Raw genomic sequence first — 19,227 nt, forward strand, 5'->3', positions numbered from 1 at the left:
ACTACACCTCCTTCCCTACATTTGGTAAAAAAATACCCCAGAAACCAACCAACTCATGACTCCAGTCAAAGCTCTGAAAAGATGACACCTGGTTCCTTGAAAAAGCCATGTGAAAATGACTCAGAGCAGAGACTAGGAGTGCTGCAGGTGCAGATATACCCTGCATGAGCAGACTAGGGTTGGAAAGCAGACTGTGCACTTATAGGAGTGCTGTGGTCCTTGCAGACTCAGATTCAAACAACCTCTGAGATTGGCATGCTCCACAGGCAATAGAAATATTAATCTCATTTCTCTGCTATGCCTGTCTTGCAGATTCTTCTGTTTTCATTTATAGGTATTATCCAGGTTTGGCTTTTCCTGGCATTATCCTGTATCCCCATCTTTCCTATCTTCCCACATTGCCGAGATTTGATGGTAGGGAAATTAAGACAACCTCTGCAATATTAGAGAAGCTGCCCTGCATTGGTATCGGCATCGTTTTGCTCACCTGTCACTCAATGCAACGGAGAAAATGTAGTTCCTCATTAAGCCACAAGGGATAGTATTGGTCTGAGTTTGGGCTGCTCCTGGGGCCTCCCTGTCCCACCCATGCCTTCATGCTGGAGCCGAATTCTTGGTGGAAAGACCGGCAGAACAGGAATTAGGAAGCTGCTAGACTTCTGGGTTAATGAGATCCTTTGAGTTTTAAAGAAATTGAAACTCATGTTGCTTCAGGGCAAAAACTCACCCTTGTATAAAGGGCCTAGAACATGCCATTCCTAGAAACAGCAACTGTTGGGAGCCTTGCAACCCCTTGAAAGACCCTGGTACTAGCCAGTCAAGAAACAGGACACTTCTCAGACTCAGGCTGAGAAGTTGCTCCGGGAAAAAACTAAAGCCGGACAGGATGAATATGCTGAGCAGAGGTGGGAGAACAGCACTAAGGATGTAAAACCAGATATGTTTCCAGTTGCCCAAGCCAGTAAAGGGAGCATGCTATCCTCCTTTCCACAGAAGCTGATGGCAGTGCTGCAGGAAGTCCTGCCAGGAAGGAATTATAATTGAACCCTGTGTTCATAGTGGAGGAGCTCTGTTCTCAGGAGGTCACTAAAACATATAGACACACCTAGTTTGAACAAGCTGCATGATAATGACCAAAGTCAAGGAATTACTTTGCATTCAGAAGAGAGAATGAGGCTTCCTATAGAGAATGTGCAGCCAAGAGCAAGGTTAAAATGGTCCATAAAACCAGATAAAAACTTCAGATGAAAATCCAATCCATCTTTAACTCATGAAGATAATTAACTCATGAAGATAATTAACTCATGAAGATAATTAACTCATGAAGATAACTGACTCCATTCTGCCCTCAGAATTCATGACTGGGGGTGGGTGTGTAAAATATACTACAGGTATGACTGATGTTGGACGTCAACAATGCCAACAGGGCACTACATAGGTGTTTGCCAAAATGCAACAGGGCACTACACAGGTGACTTGTAATGAGAATGAGATAAAGGGTTCCTCTTCTCTCCCCTCCCCTATTCTGAATATAAAAAGAGAAGAGGTCCGCCTCCCAAATGATTAAAACCACCAGTGAAAAACGTGACTAGCTCCTGACATCTTCACACCACTCTCCGAACAGTGCATAATATTGCCTTTCCCATCTTCAAAAGGGGCTTACATCTCAATTCTAATTTCAGGCCACCCTTCTGCACAGAAAGCATGTTAGGACCTCTGCTGTTCATGTTAAGAACATGTCCATGGCTCCTAATGAAACTGGGATGTTCTTATGCAGAGCTTTGACCTGTATGAAAAGAACTCCCGAGCTGCAGGTCCCCAGCTTGCTCATCTCTCTGCATTCATGGGCTTGAGAAAGCAACAGGGAGCTGGTGCTTTACATGAAAGTATAGATCTGGAAAACCCTGTCACAAGTTGGAATGGTTTGAATTGAAGGGAAAAAGATGATCCCAAAAGGAAAAGAACAACCAACTTTTTATTGCTTGTATTGATGGGTCTGAATTCTGATTGGTGGAAGCCTCCCAGAGATGTAATTGTGAAGCCTTCTCCACCCTTTATTTGAAGCTGAATTCCACCTGTGCAGCACAGACAGAACAAAACCACAATAAAACCCTCCTTTCCAAGATCAGCATGCACAACTGAAGCACCACAGGCCAAGCTATCATCTGGGTAGTTAGTTTGTCTGCTTAACTTCTTTCTTGTGGCAAAGGCCATAGATGGGCCTGGAGACATCACTGTAAGGATATGCCTATCCCCACTTGAACATCCATTCAATGCCTCCAGCCTTAAGGCCAGACCAAATCAGCACTGGGATGGAGACTAAAGATTCAGGTGAGACTATCACAGCTGGGCAGAAAGAACTTGGGAAAACCTGCTATAGTAGATGTTTACCTTCAGGCAGATGGAGAAAGATAAAAAGAGCAATACTAGCTGGTCACAACTATGGTGGCCCAGAAGATGACAAACCCTCCTGGCAATATGCAAACTGAGCAGCATGATTCACACAGATATCATCTCTGCATTTGATTTACTGTAGCCCTTACCTAGGAACACACCCAGGAAAGGCACCTGCAAACAAAATACATAATATCCTGTTTGCTTAGCATCAGCCCTAGTCAACAACAGGGCTTGGTGCCCTTTGATAGGGGCCAGCTGGGCCCAGTCTAAGACCTCCTGCCCCACTGCTGGAAAGGGGGACACACAGGTAGTGGTACTAGAAAAGTCAGAGCTCAAACTGTGCAGACAGTGGCGGAGACCACATCATCCTGGCTGCAGGTGTCCCGGCCCCTCCAGACGACAGGCTAGAGGACAGACAGAGGTTCCTGAACCTCAGGCCAGCTCGGAAAGGAAAGGCACTTCTGCCTCCTCACGGCGGCAGCTCCACTCCCCCGCCCTTTCACGGACGCAGAGCGCAAGCCTCGGCGGGTCGCACCCGCTGCAGCACCGGCCCGGCGGGGCCTGACGCGCCCCCGCCGCGTCCCTTCTGCCGCGGAGCGCAGGAAGAGGCCGTGTCGACGCTTCGCCGCTCCCCGAGACGCTTGCTTCTGCTGCTGATGCGCGTCCTGTCCCTCCCACGGTTTACGAGGAGACAGCGATGAGCCCCGGAGCGGGATCCCCGCAGGTAGACGCTCGGCCAGCCTTCCGGCCAGGGCGGAGCGCACCGCACGGCCACGGCCCGCCGGCACCTGGCCCGCCCCGCCCGGCTCTCCCCGCCCCTGGCGGTGGGCGGGCCCTGGCGGCGGGGCCTGCATGCAGATGCGTCTCGGGCCTCCCCGGCCCGTGCTGAGGTCAGGCCGGGCTCCGCTGCAAGCGCGGAGGAGTAGGGGCTGCGCTCGCGAGAGCCCCGGAGCTGTGGGGGAGGGCGCGGAGCTACGGCGAGCGCCTGGCTTAGGCTGGGAGCGGTTCCGTCCCGCCGGGAAGTCGGGGGCCTAAGTGGGGCCCTTCCAGTCGTTGGCAGTGGAAGAGCGGCGTGTGTGCGGAGGGGCGCGTCTGGCTTGCCCCGCCGCCCTGCTTCTCCATGCGGGCAGCAGCGGTGAGCGGGGCTGGCGCGCAGGTCACCGGGGCCCGCACACGGTGCTGAGAGGCCGTGGCCGGGAGAGACGATGGCCAAATGGCTGAATAAGTACTTCAGCCTGGGCAATAACAAGACCAAGAGTCCCCCGCAGCCTCCGCGGCCCGACTACCGAGAGAAACGCAACGGTGCCGGCAGTGTGCCCTGCCCTGACGGGCCGCCGCACCTCCACCTTCACCACCACACCTCGCCTGGCTTTCCGCACCGCCGACTGCGCGATGACACCAGTGACCTGCTCCGTGCCTACCGCGCCCAGAAAGACCGTGACTTCGAGGACCCCTACAGTGGGCCCGGCTCATCCCTGCGCAAGTTGCGTGCCATGTGCCGCCCGGACTACTCCACGCCCGAGGGCCTGGGTGAGGCTGCCCCCAAGGCTTTCTCCTCGTCATCGTGCTGCGCCGCGCCCCCTGCCACCTGCGCAGCCGGCTCCCCGCACCTCTTTCGCAGCCACAGCGAGCGCCGCCCAGCGATGCTGCCTGACGTGAAGTACATCTCCCCCAAGCACCGGCTTATCAAGATCGAGAGCGGCAGTGGCAGCGATGGTGCAGGCAAGAAACTCAACAAGGGCTCCAAACAGCTTGTGACCTCTGTCCCCTCTGCCATGAAAGATAAAGTAAGTGTTGTGCTCCTGTTCCCGCCCCTGTAGACTAGATAGCAGGGTGGGGTGTGTGTCAGTCCCTGGAAGGTTTTTTGGTGAGGGGACTAGCTCCTATCTGAATGCATCTGGAGCAGCCACTGCTCTCCACCACGCTTCACTGGGTGGCCTGACCCTTTTTAATATCTCAGGGCAGGCAGGGCATGTGCAAGGCTGGCACATGAAGTGGTGGTGCCCTGTCCTCTGCGCTTTCAAACTCACCTTCTTTCTGATGGGGCAGGTCTGCAGGTGTGCCCTGCTCTGGGGCACAGTGCACTGCCAACCTCATGACTGGTACCAAGGCTCTTGGGTTGGCATGCTCCTGCAAAACAAGGTGTGAGTCTTTGAGGGGGTGCTTCAGGAGCCCTAGAGTTGCTTGAGAAGCCCCATGCTTGTGACCCAAAGTTGTGGCCTCAGCCCCGTTGCAAGTGGTATGGAGTGGTCAAACATAAAAAATTAAAAAAAAAAAAAATCCGATGCCATCCTTAGTTGGACTGCCTGTTTTTAAGGAGGCAGTTTGTCATGTGTTCAGTAATAACTTCTTTGCCTCCTAGTTCAGTGTCAAAGGTGAAGTAGTCCAAAGTCCTGTGTTACAACAGCATCACAACTTCCATAATTGTGTTTCCAACTGGCAGGTACCTGAAGCAAACTCTATAGCCACTGGCTTAGTTGCAAATGTTCTCCTATCTGTTACTGGTTGTTGTCTACAAATATTAACAAAATACTGTAGGCACAGCACTGGAAAGTGCTGGATTGAGGAACTCGAGTTACAGCTGGGAAGCTTTGCAGAGGAAAGTAGTGTTAATTAGTTTGTAAGCACAGCACATATCCCCTGACCTCTGTTGTTCCTGTGAGTATAGTTTATTTGTTTCATATATTGGAAATTAATATTTCTCTATTTTGTAAGCTGGCATTTACAGCTTCAGTGTAATAGTCACATCACAGGAATTCTAGGTGTGTGCTGAATGTTATCAATTTAAATGATCTGTGTGTACGTGTTTAAATATGTAACATGATTGCATTGAGTAGTGACACATTTCCATGACAACTTGATAAATTATATCGTGTCCAGGTGGAATTCCAAATAAATCAGCTTGTGATGGTGGTGATACAAGATTAGAAGTCCAGAATTTATTACATTGTCTGTCATTTTAGGTGTAGTTCCTGACTGGAAGCAACTTCTTTTGTGGAAGTGATTGATTAAACTTAGTCTCACTATGTTACAGTCTCAGTATATTCAGTCATCTTGCAATTGCAGATACCATGTATCTGCTATTAGGCAAATACTTTCAGCAACTTCAGAGAAAATAACTGCTTGGGGCAAAATGCTTCCAAGTGCAACTGCTGTTCTTTTTTTTTTTTTTTTTTTTTTTAATAGGGCATGATATATTTTTTTTTTAATCATCTTTCAATTTTAGACCCTACTGAAGCAATTTTCGAAGCAGAAATTACATCTGTTGCTAGGTAACCTGCTACCTTGTGTGGTCATAAATCTGTGTGCTGCTCCCAAGCCCTTGTTGCAGGTTCCAAAATTGGTTTTGAATGAGCAGCCTACAATTTTTTTTAAAAAAGATACAGAACACTCATGTCGTAGTCACAGTCTTTCCGTTTTTGAGAGACAACTATATGTGACAAGCAGGAAGTCTTAACATAGCTGAGAAATAAAATCATCCCTACACCTCAAAAGGTAAGTGTTCTTGCCCCCATCCACAACAGAATTTGGTTGTGAGGAGCTACATAGCTTGCCTTTTGTTCAATTGTGTTATTTCCTCCCAGTAATGGAAATTAAATCTTTCTTATTTCACAGCCCTGAAATGTAGAGCCTGACAGGTGAACCTGGTAAGCAGTGGTCACAGTGGGCAGGCAGAGAACTGCTTCTCTCCTGCACCTGTCATTTCACAATGAGGAATTTACTTAACAGTGTGTGTCTAGTTCAGTGGCAAATAAAGCAAGGGGAAATAAACTTCTGTAAGAAGGATATAGTAGAGGGGACAGTAAAGATGGTGTCAAAGAAAATAGAGGTCTGACATTCAGTAGAGTTGATAGAAATGTTAAAAACATTGAGGGGAAAAAAAAATCTGTGAGCATAGCTTAAGCTAGTAAGTACTTTAGGAATGAAAAAAGATCTAGTTGCTGTATAGGTCTGTCGTCATAGAAGTATGTTAGTGTTTAGCAATCCAATAGTGTTTGCTAAATGCTTGTGTTCTGTTCCAGCACCTCTGTTTTTTTCGTTTTCATATACAAGGATAGAGTGCTGTTTTCCTTTGTGTGTTAACTGAGAAGTATGGTTTTCAACAAATTCAATGAGTAATTTTATTACTCATTCAGGATTTGTTCAGGAGATTAAGGAAGGTGCTTGCTTGGTTTGGTTACTTATAAAGGACAAATGGCAAAGTATGAATAATGACAGACTGGTTAGTTGAAATTCCCAGGAAAAAAATGATAGACTAGCTGATTCAGGGAGTAGAGGAAATGGAGATTAAAAGCAATAGCAGGCATGATTGTATTTTGCAAGATTCCAGATTGTAAAAGTAACCACAGAGATGTAATGTATCCGGGGTTCAGGAAGCACTGATGTGTAGAGATAGAAGTACTGACTACAGTTGAAGCAGACAAACCCAAATTGCCATGCATCTTTAATAGTGAGGTGACTAACCTCTACAACAAATGCCCAAGAGAGAGTCACCATTGCCGGACGTCTTTGAATTCAAATTGGTGGGTGGACTTTTTTATTTAGGTAGCACAATCAGGCAGGTTTTGGGCCTTTAACAGTGATGCCTATGTTTAAACAAGGGAGAGCAGGCTGTGTTAGAATTCATGGCAGAAGCAGCTCAGTTCCTCCAGTATGGAGGATAAGAAATTACTGCCTTCCGTCTTTAGTGCTGGCCTAGGAGATGTTAACTTTTTAGCTCTCCTGTGGCAAACGAATGATCGTAGGCAAGCCGAAACAACATGTGGCTATATGCCGGAACAACCTAGCGGCTACTGTATTTGTGTAAGAATAAATGCGAGACTTGGCTTAACATCAACTCAATGGACAAACCACTTGGTGAACTGAGGATCTAAAAGAATGACTTGAAGTCTTCCTGGGCAACTGTCCTTTATCTGGCATTGAGTGGTGTGTGCAAATCCATGAAAGTAGTAATAGTTGAAGGGAAAGTGTGTAAAAGGATACTTTGTGTATTTTCTCACCTATTACACTTTTTTGAACCTAAACATTTCTCTGCCTAGTTTTGCAGCTGAAGAACCTGGAACACTATTCAAAGAGCAACTGTTTCATGCTCCATTGCAGGAAGTTCTTAGGATTTAAAACCTGGGATTGTAGCGTAGTTGTCCTTTAAAAGATTATTATTTCATAATGAGCAGCATTTTGTACTCCCTCTGCGCAGTGGAGGCACAACTGTGCAGCAGTTCTGGATATTGAATGCAGAAAACACTGCAAGTTACAAGATACATCCTGTCCTGTGGAAATGTATCTGATGCTGTAGAAAATAGCTCAGTTCTGCACAGGCATAGCTGATCCAGTACAAAAGCATGTAAATGTTGTGTGGCATGTAAATGATTGCAGCAGCAATCAGCCAGGAAACTGTTCAAGGCAGCATAGTTGCTGACTTGATTTACAAATGTCTGAAAACAATGTCTGTGTGTGAATTCTACATTTGTATAAGAAAAACACCCCCTTTGTTTCCATGGGATCCGCCTCAGAAGTGTGTGGTGCAGAGATCTGGCTGCTAGCTAAGCATGAGGGCTAAAGCTGTTTGCCTTGAAAGCTTTCCCCCCATTATGTAAGAAACAAGTAACTTTTTGACATTGCAATAGGCTATGGAAATGCTGTTTGAACTTTTAAGGTCTTGCATAAAAGTGCTTAGGCTCCATGGAACGTTATTAATATCTGTATATAATTAAAACTTTTAGTAAAAAATGAGAAGGTGTTTGTCTTATTTCTGTATATGGAAGGTCTAAGTTTTTTTTGATCTTGCAAGTGAGAAGAAGTTAGGTGTACTTAACAGAATCTTGCAGCTGGTATTTCAAGGTGCACTGAGAAAACACATGAAAGATGTCTAAGCAGTGTTGGGGTTATTTATATCACAGTATGTAGTTTCTAGGGATCCTAAACTACAAATGTAACTCCGTGTCTTATTCTCATGTTTAATCCATTGGAGCAGGGTGTCAGGCTGCCACTCCTTACAATTGGTTCTACACTGAAACAGTCTTCCTCTCTGCATGTGGTTCCCATTGGCATATGGCTCTACCTTTGAGTCAAAGGTCTTAAGAAAAACATACCAGTGGCCACTGGTCTTGTGAACCTGATGGCCATGATAAACAGCTTGGGCAACGCCGCACATAAAGGCAGCAAGCTGCGTTTTTTCCATGTAACTTATGTTGCTATAATGCAGCTAAAAATGCATTTTTCCACATATGTCAGTCTCATGGTTAAGGGACTATCACAGTCTTAAGAATGGGAAGTTATTCAGTTATTACCTGAGCCTGTAGAGTCTTAGTGACTTTAGGACTGTTCGAAGTGATGTGGTAGGCTGTTCAGTTACAAGTATGCCTGGCATCTGCAGTGTATTGCACAGCTTGGAACAGTCTCAGCTCTGCGAACCATCCAGATTTTCAGACTCTTGGACATAGATCCAAGTCTACTTTGATAGCCTAAAAGGCTATCAGGAAGGACTATGAAGCAGTTGGACACAAGAAGATTGAGGGAGGGAGTGGTAGTTTTCTGGAAGAGTGTATCATGTGTATACCCTTGCAGTAAGCAGATCCAAACCATTGAAAGAAAGTACCTCAGTTACTGCATTCAAGCGAGAAGACTGACTTGCACCTTCTGAACTAAGATGTGCTTATTGAATTATTTACTGGGAGACTGTAAATGAACATGTTCCACATAGCCTTATTCTGAAAAAGTATGCAAGTTTGCATTACGTTGTACTGCGTCTGCAGTGCAAATGCCCATACAGGAACTGGGCAGGGTGGTGGACCTTTGTCCTGTTTCCAACCCTTTCCATGCAACCTGTGTACCTAATGTCTTATGAACTGTGCTCACTTGGTCCCCAATGAGCAAGAATGTGTGCTTGCATCACTCTTTAATATGTACCCTGTCTTGCTTCACAGGAGAGCATGCAAGACAAACATGTTTCTGTGCTGGGCTATCTTCCCAAATCCAAGAGAGCCACACTGCTGCTAGGAACACAGGCTCTGAGCTATCATGTGCTTAATTTCTGGGCTCATTGCATGGTACAAAGTGCTCATTCCTTTTTTGACGGAGGGGGTGAGGGATACAGGATATTAGGTATGAGGTTAAAAGTTCTAGGCAAAAACTCAGAAGGGATACGTTTTTCTTCTTAAAAGTGCCTGTGTTTGTGTTTGTCTTTCCTTGCATTGTCCAGGTGTAATCAGTTTGGTTGCATCTGTAATCATACACACTTTGATCTTGATGTTGTGTCCCTGTCCTATTCGTGGACAAGCAGCATGTGCGTTTTTTCTGTCTCTTCAACCGGTATTCTGAGCATCCTGTGGTGTGAGAGGTGGCTGGTATGTGTTCTGGAGCAGAGTTAGTCTGAGCTTGGTGCTTTAACTTTTGTCTCCCCTTCTGTATTCAAAGTCACATTTTGAAATAGTTACCAAAAGACATTTGGTAATGACTGAAATTGGCACCAGGGGCTTAGTCTTTACTGCAAGGATAGAATCACAAAATTGCGGAGTGGTTGAGGTTGGAAGAGACCTCTGGAGATTGTCTTGTCCAGCCCCCCCTGCTCAAGCAGGGCCACATAGATCCAGTTGCCCAGGACCATGTCCAGACAGCTTTTGAATATCTGCAAGGGTGGAGACTCCACAACCTTTCTTGGCAACCTGCACCAGCATTCAGTCACCTTCACAGCGGAAGAAGTGTTTCCTGATGTTCAGATGGAAACTCCTGTGTTTCAGTCTGTGCCCATTGCCTCTTGTCCCGTCACTGTGTACCACTGAAAAGAGCCTGGCTCTGTCCACTTTGCATCTTCCCTTCAGGTATTTATACACTGATATATCTTTATATATAAGATCCCCCCTGAGATTTCTCTTGTCTAGGCTGAACAGTCCCAGCTTGCTGAGCCTTTCCTCATACATGAGGTGCTCTATTCCCTTCATCATCTTTGTGGCCTTTTGCTGGACTCTCTCCAGTATGTCCATGTCTCTTTTGTACTGGTGATCCCAGAACTAGACCCAGCACTCCGGGTGTGGCCTCACCAGTGCTGAGGAGAGGGGAAGGATCGCCTGCTGGCAATGCTTTGCCTAATGCAGCCCAGGATAGCATTTACCTTCTTTGCAGCAAGGGCACATTGCTGACTCATGTTCAACTTGGTGTCTACCAGGACATCCAGGTCCTTTTCTGCCAAGCTGCTTTCCAGCTGGGTGGCCCCCAGCATGTGCTGATGCATGGGGTTGCTCCTCCCCAGGTGCAGGACTTTGCACTTCTTCTTGTTGAACTTCATGAGGTTCAAGTCGGCCCATTTCTCCAGGCTGTAGAGGTCCCTCTGGATGGCAGTACGACTCACTAGTATCTCAGCCATTCCTCCCAGTTTGGTGTCATCTGCAAACTGGCTGAGGGTACACACTCTTCCCTCATCATCCAGATCATTAATGAAGATGTTAAACAGTGCTAGACCCAGTGTTGACCCCTGGGGTACACCACTAGTCACTGGGCTCTAACTAGACTTCATGCCACTGATCACCAGCCTCTGGAACTCCTTGTTCAGCCAAATTTCAATCCACCTCACTGTCTGCTCATCCAGCCTATACATCAACAACTTGTACACAAGGATCTTATGGGAGACAGTGTCAAAGGCATTACTGAAGTCCGGGTAGATAGTATCCACTGCTCTCCCTTCATCTACCAGGCCAGTTGTTTGGACAGTTCTAGCTGAAAAACTAACAGAACTACTCATGGCTGCAGTGGACTGCAAGTACTCGAGATGTTTTCCATTGGAGGGATGGAAGGCCAGCTTGAAGTTAATTGCTTGTTAATATTTGACTCTAAAAAATAGCTACAGTCTGTTTGTTCCAGATTAAAAAAACCTGCAGAGCTACTTTGTTTCTGTAGCTGAATTCCATACATTGATGTCAAACAGTAATGCTTGAATTCTTCTGTTGTCTCCATGTGGCTCTGCAAAAAATACTAGGTATTGGATTATCATTGGCTATAGTCCCAAAGGATTTCAAAGCATTTCACAGGCTTTATGTGTGAGAGTGATAGTGACCACTGGGGGACTTTGGCCACTTACAATTTATAACATCGTATTTCTTTATGACTGTGGACTAAAGGCTGCTGAAGGGAACTACAGGAGGAGCGTGTGTGAACAGACTACCCTCTTGGAATTCAGATCTCTGCTCTTCTGAGATGTTTGAAGATCTATTTTAATCTTGTAAGGTTTAAAAAACCATAAAACCCAAAGCAACAAAAGATAGTCTTAAATCTTCAAAGAAAAGTCACAAGTGTCCCAAAGGTAGTTTTAAAGATGAGTATGTAAAGTCTGAATGAGATACAAATAGCCTACAGCTGTGCTACGTATTCTGTGGGTAGTTTCTGTGTAGGGACCTTATGAAGGTTGTTAGATTGTAGCTCAGTAAAGTGGGACTGCAGAGGAAGTTTGTTATGGAAGATGTTACTTCCAATGGATTCTCACCAAGTTAAGTTCTAGGGCGGTCTCTTTCTTTAAAGAAAGTGCTACTTTTCAGGTGCAACCTTTCTTCCCTAGTTTCAACCAGTATTGTTCCAGCAAACAGATTTTTGACCTGTCTTAGAATAAAATAGAATATTTTCAGTTGGAAGGGACCTACAACAATCATCTAGTCCAACTGCCTGACCACTTCAGCTGACCAAAAGTTAAGGCATGTTACTAAGGGCATTGTCCAAATGCCTCTTAAACACTGACAGGCTTGGGGCATCAGCCACCTCTCTAGGAAGCCTGTTCCAAGTGTTTGACCACCCTCTGTGTAAAGAAATGTTTTGTAATGTCAAGTCTGAGCCTCCCCTGGTGCAGCTTTGAACCATTCCCATGCGTCCTGTCACTAGATACCAGGGAGAAGAGATCAGCACCTCCCCCTCCACTTCCCCTCCTCAGGAGGCTGTAGAGAGCAATAATGTCGCCCCTCAGCCTTCTTTTCTCCAAAGTCCTTAGCCGCTCCTCACAGGACATGCATTCCAGCCCTTTCACCAGCTTTGTTGCCCTCCTCTGGATGCATTCGAGTACCTTAACACCCTTCTTAAATTCTGGGGCCCAGAACTGCACTCAAGGTGAGGCCACACCAATGCTGAAAACAGTGGGATAATCACCTCTTTTGACCAGCTGGTTACACTGTGTTTGATGCACCCCAGGATGCGGTGTGCTCTCTTGGCTGCCAGGGCACACTGCTGACTCATAGTGAGCCTGCTGTCAACCAGCACCCCCAGATCCGTTTCTGCAGGACTGCTCTCCAGCCACTCCTCTCCCAATTTATACTTGTGCCCAGCGTCACTCTGTCCCAGGTGCAGAATCTGGCATTTGGACTTGTTAAATTTCATGCCAAATTTCATGCTTGTTAGATTTCATGTCTTCTGTGTAACTCTGCCTGTGGTGGGTGTAGAAAGGAGTAAATGCTTGGTTAGTGTTAAACTGGGAGAATATCCTGCCAGTTAATGAGAAAGCATTGATCCTGCTTGCTGTGGCTTTTGTGATCTGTGACTAATTTCTCTGTTTCAGATTAGAGAGATATTCCTTTGCCTCCATCTCCAGTGCTCCTCTCTTGTCTCCGATACCCTGATATGTCCACATTAAAGAAATAAGCTGGTTAGCCATAGTGATTGGTGTGATTGCCCTGCTAGAGATCTGCAGGGGATATTGAAGAATGAAAGGCCACTGCAGGCAGTTTAAAACCTGAAATTCATTTGAGAAGCTCTGCTGTGGCTGACAGACATGTATCTCTGGTAAAGGCAGTGCAAAGTTACTGAGATTGCAGCAGCAATGAAGGTGAGGTGGATGATTTGGTAAATCCTGGGAGTGATTTTTCTACTGCAAGGATTAGACAAATAACTCAAAGATAGGTAAGGATCAGAAGCCTGCAACCTAGGAGAAACTAAAAACTGCCAGGCGCTCCAAGATTGTAATAGGAAGGTTGAGAGCTGCCTAGAATGCTTGTTGCATTCTGTTTTGGGAAGAACAAGTGTCCCTGAGGCTGCAGACAAATGCCTGCCTTTTTTTTTTCCCCCTCGCATTCTTGTTATGAAGCTCACACAGGGAAAGTTCCAGTGGGGGACTCAGAGAGGTCTTTGGCTGCGGGGTACAGCTCCCAGCTGTTATGTGTAACACTGCATTCTGCAAATCAATGGATGGTTGATTTGGCCTGTACATGATTGTGATGCTATGTGTATTGAAATAGATGACTCATATAGTCTGAGTTCACTGAACTGCACAGGTGTTGCTAACAGGTTTCCAGCGGGCTTTCAAGGGTGATGGAAAGTATTGGAGGGAACATGGGTGCTGTTGAGTTGGGCTTGCTCTCACCGTACTTCTGAAGGTGCTTGGTGGTATATGTGTCTGCTAAATACTGAAGTCATTTTAACTGCTGATCTGGCATGGGGGAAGAGACGCTGAATTGTGGCATACGGGGAGGACATGTCAAGTCCAAGGGGAATTTCAGTTGGGAGTCTTGAGCTGTGATGTAGGGATCCTGGCTCATCAGGGAGTGAGGTTTGTCTCAGGATTGTTTTTCCCTGGTCCAGTGTCAACTAAGTGCTGGGCTATAATGTCTGTCTGCTCCATGAAACAGGCTTGAGTGAAGCTGAACACCAGACTGGAGAGTGGGGAGTTCTGGAGTGACTTTCCACCCAGGATAATGCAACTCAGTGAGTCCTGAGCTGTGTGGGGGAACAAGCTAATTATACAAAGTTTTCCACCATCATTGTGTTATTAGGCAAATTGTCAGGGGGGCTGTGGTTGCTCACTCTTTGGCACTATGTCTAGAGAAGCCTTATGGTAATAGGCAGCTGTTCCTGGCTTGATACATCCAGGTTGTTTTACTGGTCTTCCAGCTGTAATATAGTATCATAGAGTGGCTCTCTTGCAGCTGGAAAGCCTGCACAGAGGGGCTCCTGTCCCTCTGAAGTTTGAGCATTTAGTGTGCTGGAGGAGTCTACATGCTACTGTTGCTGAAGGGAAGGTGGAAGGGGGCACAAACAGTTTGCAATGGCAGCTGGAGGTGAGACTGAAACACCCTGACTTCAGAACTGGCCAGCTGTGTGCAGACCTCTGGGCAGAACAGCAGGATGCTTGTTGTGTTTCTCTTTACAGGGTGATAGGCTGGAGCTACACAGCTGGGCCTCTCTGAGCCGGCAGAAGGGTGCACCTCTTTCTCTCCTCCCCTCAGCTTCCTGGTGCACAAAGAGGAGCCATGTGGCCCTACTGCTGCTCAGCAGGTTGGTACCTTATCTTTGAGAGGTCAGGTGGGCTGCAGGGATGCCCCTGGAAGGATATCACTGCATGCAGTAGCCTTCCAGGTCCTAGCACTGGCATGCCCATTACAAGCTTGCCTTGTGTATTTCGCAGTTGGTTTACCTCTTACTGCTTCTGCATAAGTTCACCACTTAATCTTTCTATCTGTTGATAGCTATCAAGATCTATACTGAAAAAAGCCAGCTGTAGGAGAGAGGGAAGTAATCCATTGCTTTTGCATGTCTTTGCTGATTCAGTAGTGATGACTTTCACCTGGTTCCAGCAGCTGATAAATTCATGGAGACCAAAGAGAAAGCTGCGTGCTATAGATGTAATTCATGCTCTTGCAATATCTGTGGATTGCTATGTCACATATGAAGACCCTGAAGCATTCCTTGTAAAAGTCAAATTTGCATCTGTGAACAAACATTAGCTTAGCAAAAGTATTAGAGGAACAAATAATATTAATAGTAGTAATGAGATATGTCCCTATGATTACACTTTCTTTTGTCATTGCGTTTTTATGTTCAGCCAGCAATTCTAATTAAAGTCTTCAGACAGATAAAGCTAGTAAATGTAGGAGACAAGGAGGAGGTATATTGTTTAACCTCAAAAGGTAGTAACATTCTGCATATGGCTAAATGTTGGATTAAGGCTAAATTGGATAGTGAAAGAAAAAAAAATTCTACCGAAAAATGAATGCAATGTTGGAGTTTGCATGGGTGGCAAAAGAAGGCAGGTGAAAAGGGTCTAAATGCCAACAGCAGATTTATTGCCTTACAGGTTCTGACTTTAAATACAAGTGAAAACTACATGGTGGATACCACGTATTTCCTGTGGAAGGATTTTTCTAAATAATTGAGCTGAGTCCAGAGCAGTCTATCAGTGTAGCACTTGCATGTCTTCCATCTTCATGGGAACCATAATATCTGTGAATGGAATCCAAATGCCTAGTTAATCATATCCTCTGGTCTACGCATCTTCTGTCTGATCTCAAACTGTTGCTCTGGTCTACCAGTTTTATTTAAGTAAATTTAGGTTTTCTTGTTACATATGTTGAAATGATTTGGAAAGTTCTGAAATCTACATTATATGTATGTACATACACATACATATACAAAAATATGATAAACACATAAAATATATAGTTATCATTATTACATGTTATTTTATATACAGAAACATGCCTATTGCTGAGAAAGAGGTTGTGGACCTTCCATCTTCAGAGACTTTCAAAACTTGTGTGGGCAAGACCCTGAACAACCTGGTCTAGTTTTCATATTACCCATGCTTCAAGCAGAATAGTGGTTTAATTGTCTTCAGAGACCTCATGGAACCTAAGCCTTAGTGTTAACTCTGATGTTCAAAAACAGACCTGAGCCTGACTGTTGCTGACAGACTTATATTAATATAGTGCATTCCTGTAGGGACAGTAGTGCAGGATCTAAGGTACAGCTCTGTCAAGCTGGAGTGCTTTTCCCCATTCTGTAGATGAATCTGTGCAGTAAGTGAATGTGGAGTTAGTCTGACAATAGTCTCTAAAGCATACAAGCATACCTTCTTCTACAAAAGCGTGAAAGAATGAATAGGGCTTTGTTCAGATCAAGTGCATGTGTATACAGTTGGGCATGGCTGGGTGAGTCAATGGGAAAGAATGGTATTGTGAGGACACTAAAGCAGGGCTGAATACTGGTGCTGATCAGCAAGAAGGAATGAATTGTGGTTGCTTCTATAGATTGTCCTCTGAATTTTCACATGGGTGTGTGCAGGAGCTGGGTTAGTTAAGTCTGCATGTGAACACAGAAGTACCGAGACACTAAGCATAGCTAAAACTGCATTACACAATTCCGTTTCAACAGTTGGGCCACCATAAATCCAGTTTTCTTATTACTGCATGATAGCACAGATATTATCTGCAGCCTTTCCTTCAAAACTGCTCAGATAAGGAAAGAGGTCTGTATTAGACTTTTTTACACATCCAACTTAAGGCAAAATTGCAAGCAAACTGTTAGCATTAGGACTGTTCTAATGTAATGTATATGTGGAAGTGAAACAGTCTATAGACAGAATAAGGTTATGCGGTTTATTATGATTTAAAGGGCATTTTAACTCTAAATGAGAAATTAGGCACAGTAAGAACATGTATTGGAACTTATGTAAAAGGCTTTTAGCCTGATTAATGAGGAGAAAGGATCTAGAAAGGAAAAAGGTGAATATGTGTTTCTGTTTTTAACCATCAAGTTCGCTAGTAAACTTCTGGTTTGCAATCTGATCTTGTGGTGGCCAGTTTGCCATTGTATTTACTTGGATCACCGAAGAAATGCCTATTCTATATTTTTTTACGAGCCCCTTTGCTCCCCAAGCTCACTGACACTGTTTGGTATAGAAAAGATGTTTGTGTCTCTAAACATCTTTGTATATGTCCTTGCCTACCAGCAATTGGTTTTAGTGTCTGATTCTCAGACATTCATGCAGAGCACCACCCCATGGCAAAGAATATGGTTTGACTTCTCATTCCTTTGCTGCCCTGTGTCAGTGTGATTATATCCTTGACTAACAGTATGCTAGGCACTGTGTTGAAGTGGAGGAAGTAATATGAGACCTGGCAGTTGAAACAGCATGTGGTGGATTTGAGCGATAGATAGGAAAGGGACTGTGGTACAGATCTTCCTGGATATGTCACTGTTTCTGAAAATGTTACTTGAAAACAGTCCATTAACAAGGAAACAGACATAAGGTGTGGTTTTGGAGTAGTTGTGCCTTGTGCATGAAGTGTACAAAATTGTTTTACAAAATATATTCTGCTAATGGCAGTGCATGGGATACAAATATTTTTTTGTTGGACTTTTTCTTTTTTTTTTTTACTTGGTTTTCTGAAGGGGACAGTACCTATTAACTGCTCTGTCTGTCCTTCCTTCCATAACTCTTGGATCTATTGGCAGATGCTGGAAGGTGTATTTCCAAATTTAAAACAGTTGAGTGGATGTGTCAAGGAAGGACCCTTTCCTTACTGAGAGGAAAGCAGGTAGAACTCTGTTTTTAAACTTTCAGCAGCAGCATCTGTGTGGCCTGCATTGACCTATGTGAAGTAGGGACACACATGGGATAGCAAGGAACTGCAATTACTGCCTGGGGAATCAAGGGCATAAAGGAGAGAAATGCGGAGGCAAGAAGACAAGAAGTGTTGTTTATATATCAGCTTGTTAGCAGCTGGGTCCTGTCACTGTGAGTGTGTGGACTTGTAGAAACTGCAAAGAGCAATTCATCTTCTCTGAAAACTAAGCCTTGTGTATGGGGGAGTAGCTCTTGAAACCCTGTTATTAAATACTGGCTTTTTTTCCCCCCCCCAACACCTCCCTACCAGTCCACATCTGTCTCAGAAATTTAGGAGCTACCTTTCCCAATTTGTGCTTCAGTTACATTTTAGACAAGGAATGTATCCCTCTCTGGAAGTCAAAGCTGTGAATGAGGCCTGTGATTTCTTCCAGGGGCAGAGCTGATGCAGGTCTTTCCAACACTCAAATTTAGGAGTAGAAGAAAAGGCTCTATACACAGCTCCATCTTTAGAGTACTCCTCTAGAATCATGACCTAAATTTCTGACTCATTAGCAAGATATTAAAAATCCTTCTTTTACTGTTCCTGATCCTTCTGCTGATCCTTTTGGGAATGCAACGAGGTACAGATCACTGTGTTTGCAGGTTTTCCAAGGCTATGAACTTTATTTTGAAAAAAGGCAGTATTGAGGCTGTGGGGACGATTACCCAACAGGTTCTTGAATTCAGTGCTTCATGGAAGAAGGCATAAGTGTAAGGCTTTATTCATCTGGAAAACAAAGCCAGACAAAAATTCGCAGTCCTCCTGTATGCAGGCTGAGCTTTGTCCAGGCTTCATCATCAGACACCTTTCTGATGTGTAGTTGTCTGAGCATTAAATGAAAATATTATTTTTAAGGAAACATCTGCCTACGGCATGTTTGGGATGTGAGACCTGGAGATCGCCTGGGGACAAGGACAGAAATTTGGTATTTGTGAAAAATTTCACATGGTGGTTGTAAAAAAATAAAAACAAAATGAAAACCCACTTAATATAGAGTGACTTCTACTGTAGCTAGTGACTGGTCTTTTGTGACTATAAATTCTCAGAGAGGATGAGGAATTTTCATTACATTGTGTTAAATGTGTTAACCATGGTGTTCTCTGAAAGCAAAAGCAAATCATGCTTTTGTATATGCAAATACTCATTGAAACTAGTATTTAATATAATAATATATGTAGGTCTTAAATAGTATTTTTTAAGACTGTAGAAGAACAAAGACTATGCATCAACAGTGAAGCTTGCACCTTAGTTAATATATATTAGAGGGGTAAACCTGAATCTCAGCTTGTATTTAATTTTCTGGGGGGTGTCATGGTTTAGGCCCAGCTGGCAATAAAGCATCAGGCAGCCACTTGCTCACTCCTCACCCCCTGGTGGGATGGGGCGGAGAAAATACAATGAAAAGCTTGTGGGTCGAGACAAGGACAGGGAGGGATCACTCACCAATTATGGTCACAGGCAAAACAGACTTGAC

General features: G+C 44.8%; 1 protein-coding gene across 1 annotated transcript in view; it reads left to right on the plus strand.

The window, feature by feature from the left end:
* Positions 1-3,518: 3,518 nt before the first annotated feature.
* Positions 3,519-19,227, plus strand: part of SHB (SH2 domain containing adaptor protein B) — a 103,205-nt gene continuing 87,496 nt past the window's right edge. Inside the window, exon 1 of the mRNA XM_050913522.1 lies at positions 3,519-4,184. Coding sequence (XP_050769479.1) covers positions 3,603-4,184 — 582 coding nt within the window. The 5' untranslated portion in view covers positions 3,519-3,602. The remainder of the gene's footprint in view (positions 4,185-19,227) is intronic.

The sequence above is a fragment of the Gymnogyps californianus genome, chromosome Z, assembly GCF_018139145.2.
Source record: "Gymnogyps californianus isolate 813 chromosome Z, ASM1813914v2, whole genome shotgun sequence".
In the NCBI taxonomy this organism is placed as follows: domain Eukaryota; kingdom Metazoa; phylum Chordata; class Aves; order Accipitriformes; family Cathartidae; genus Gymnogyps; species Gymnogyps californianus.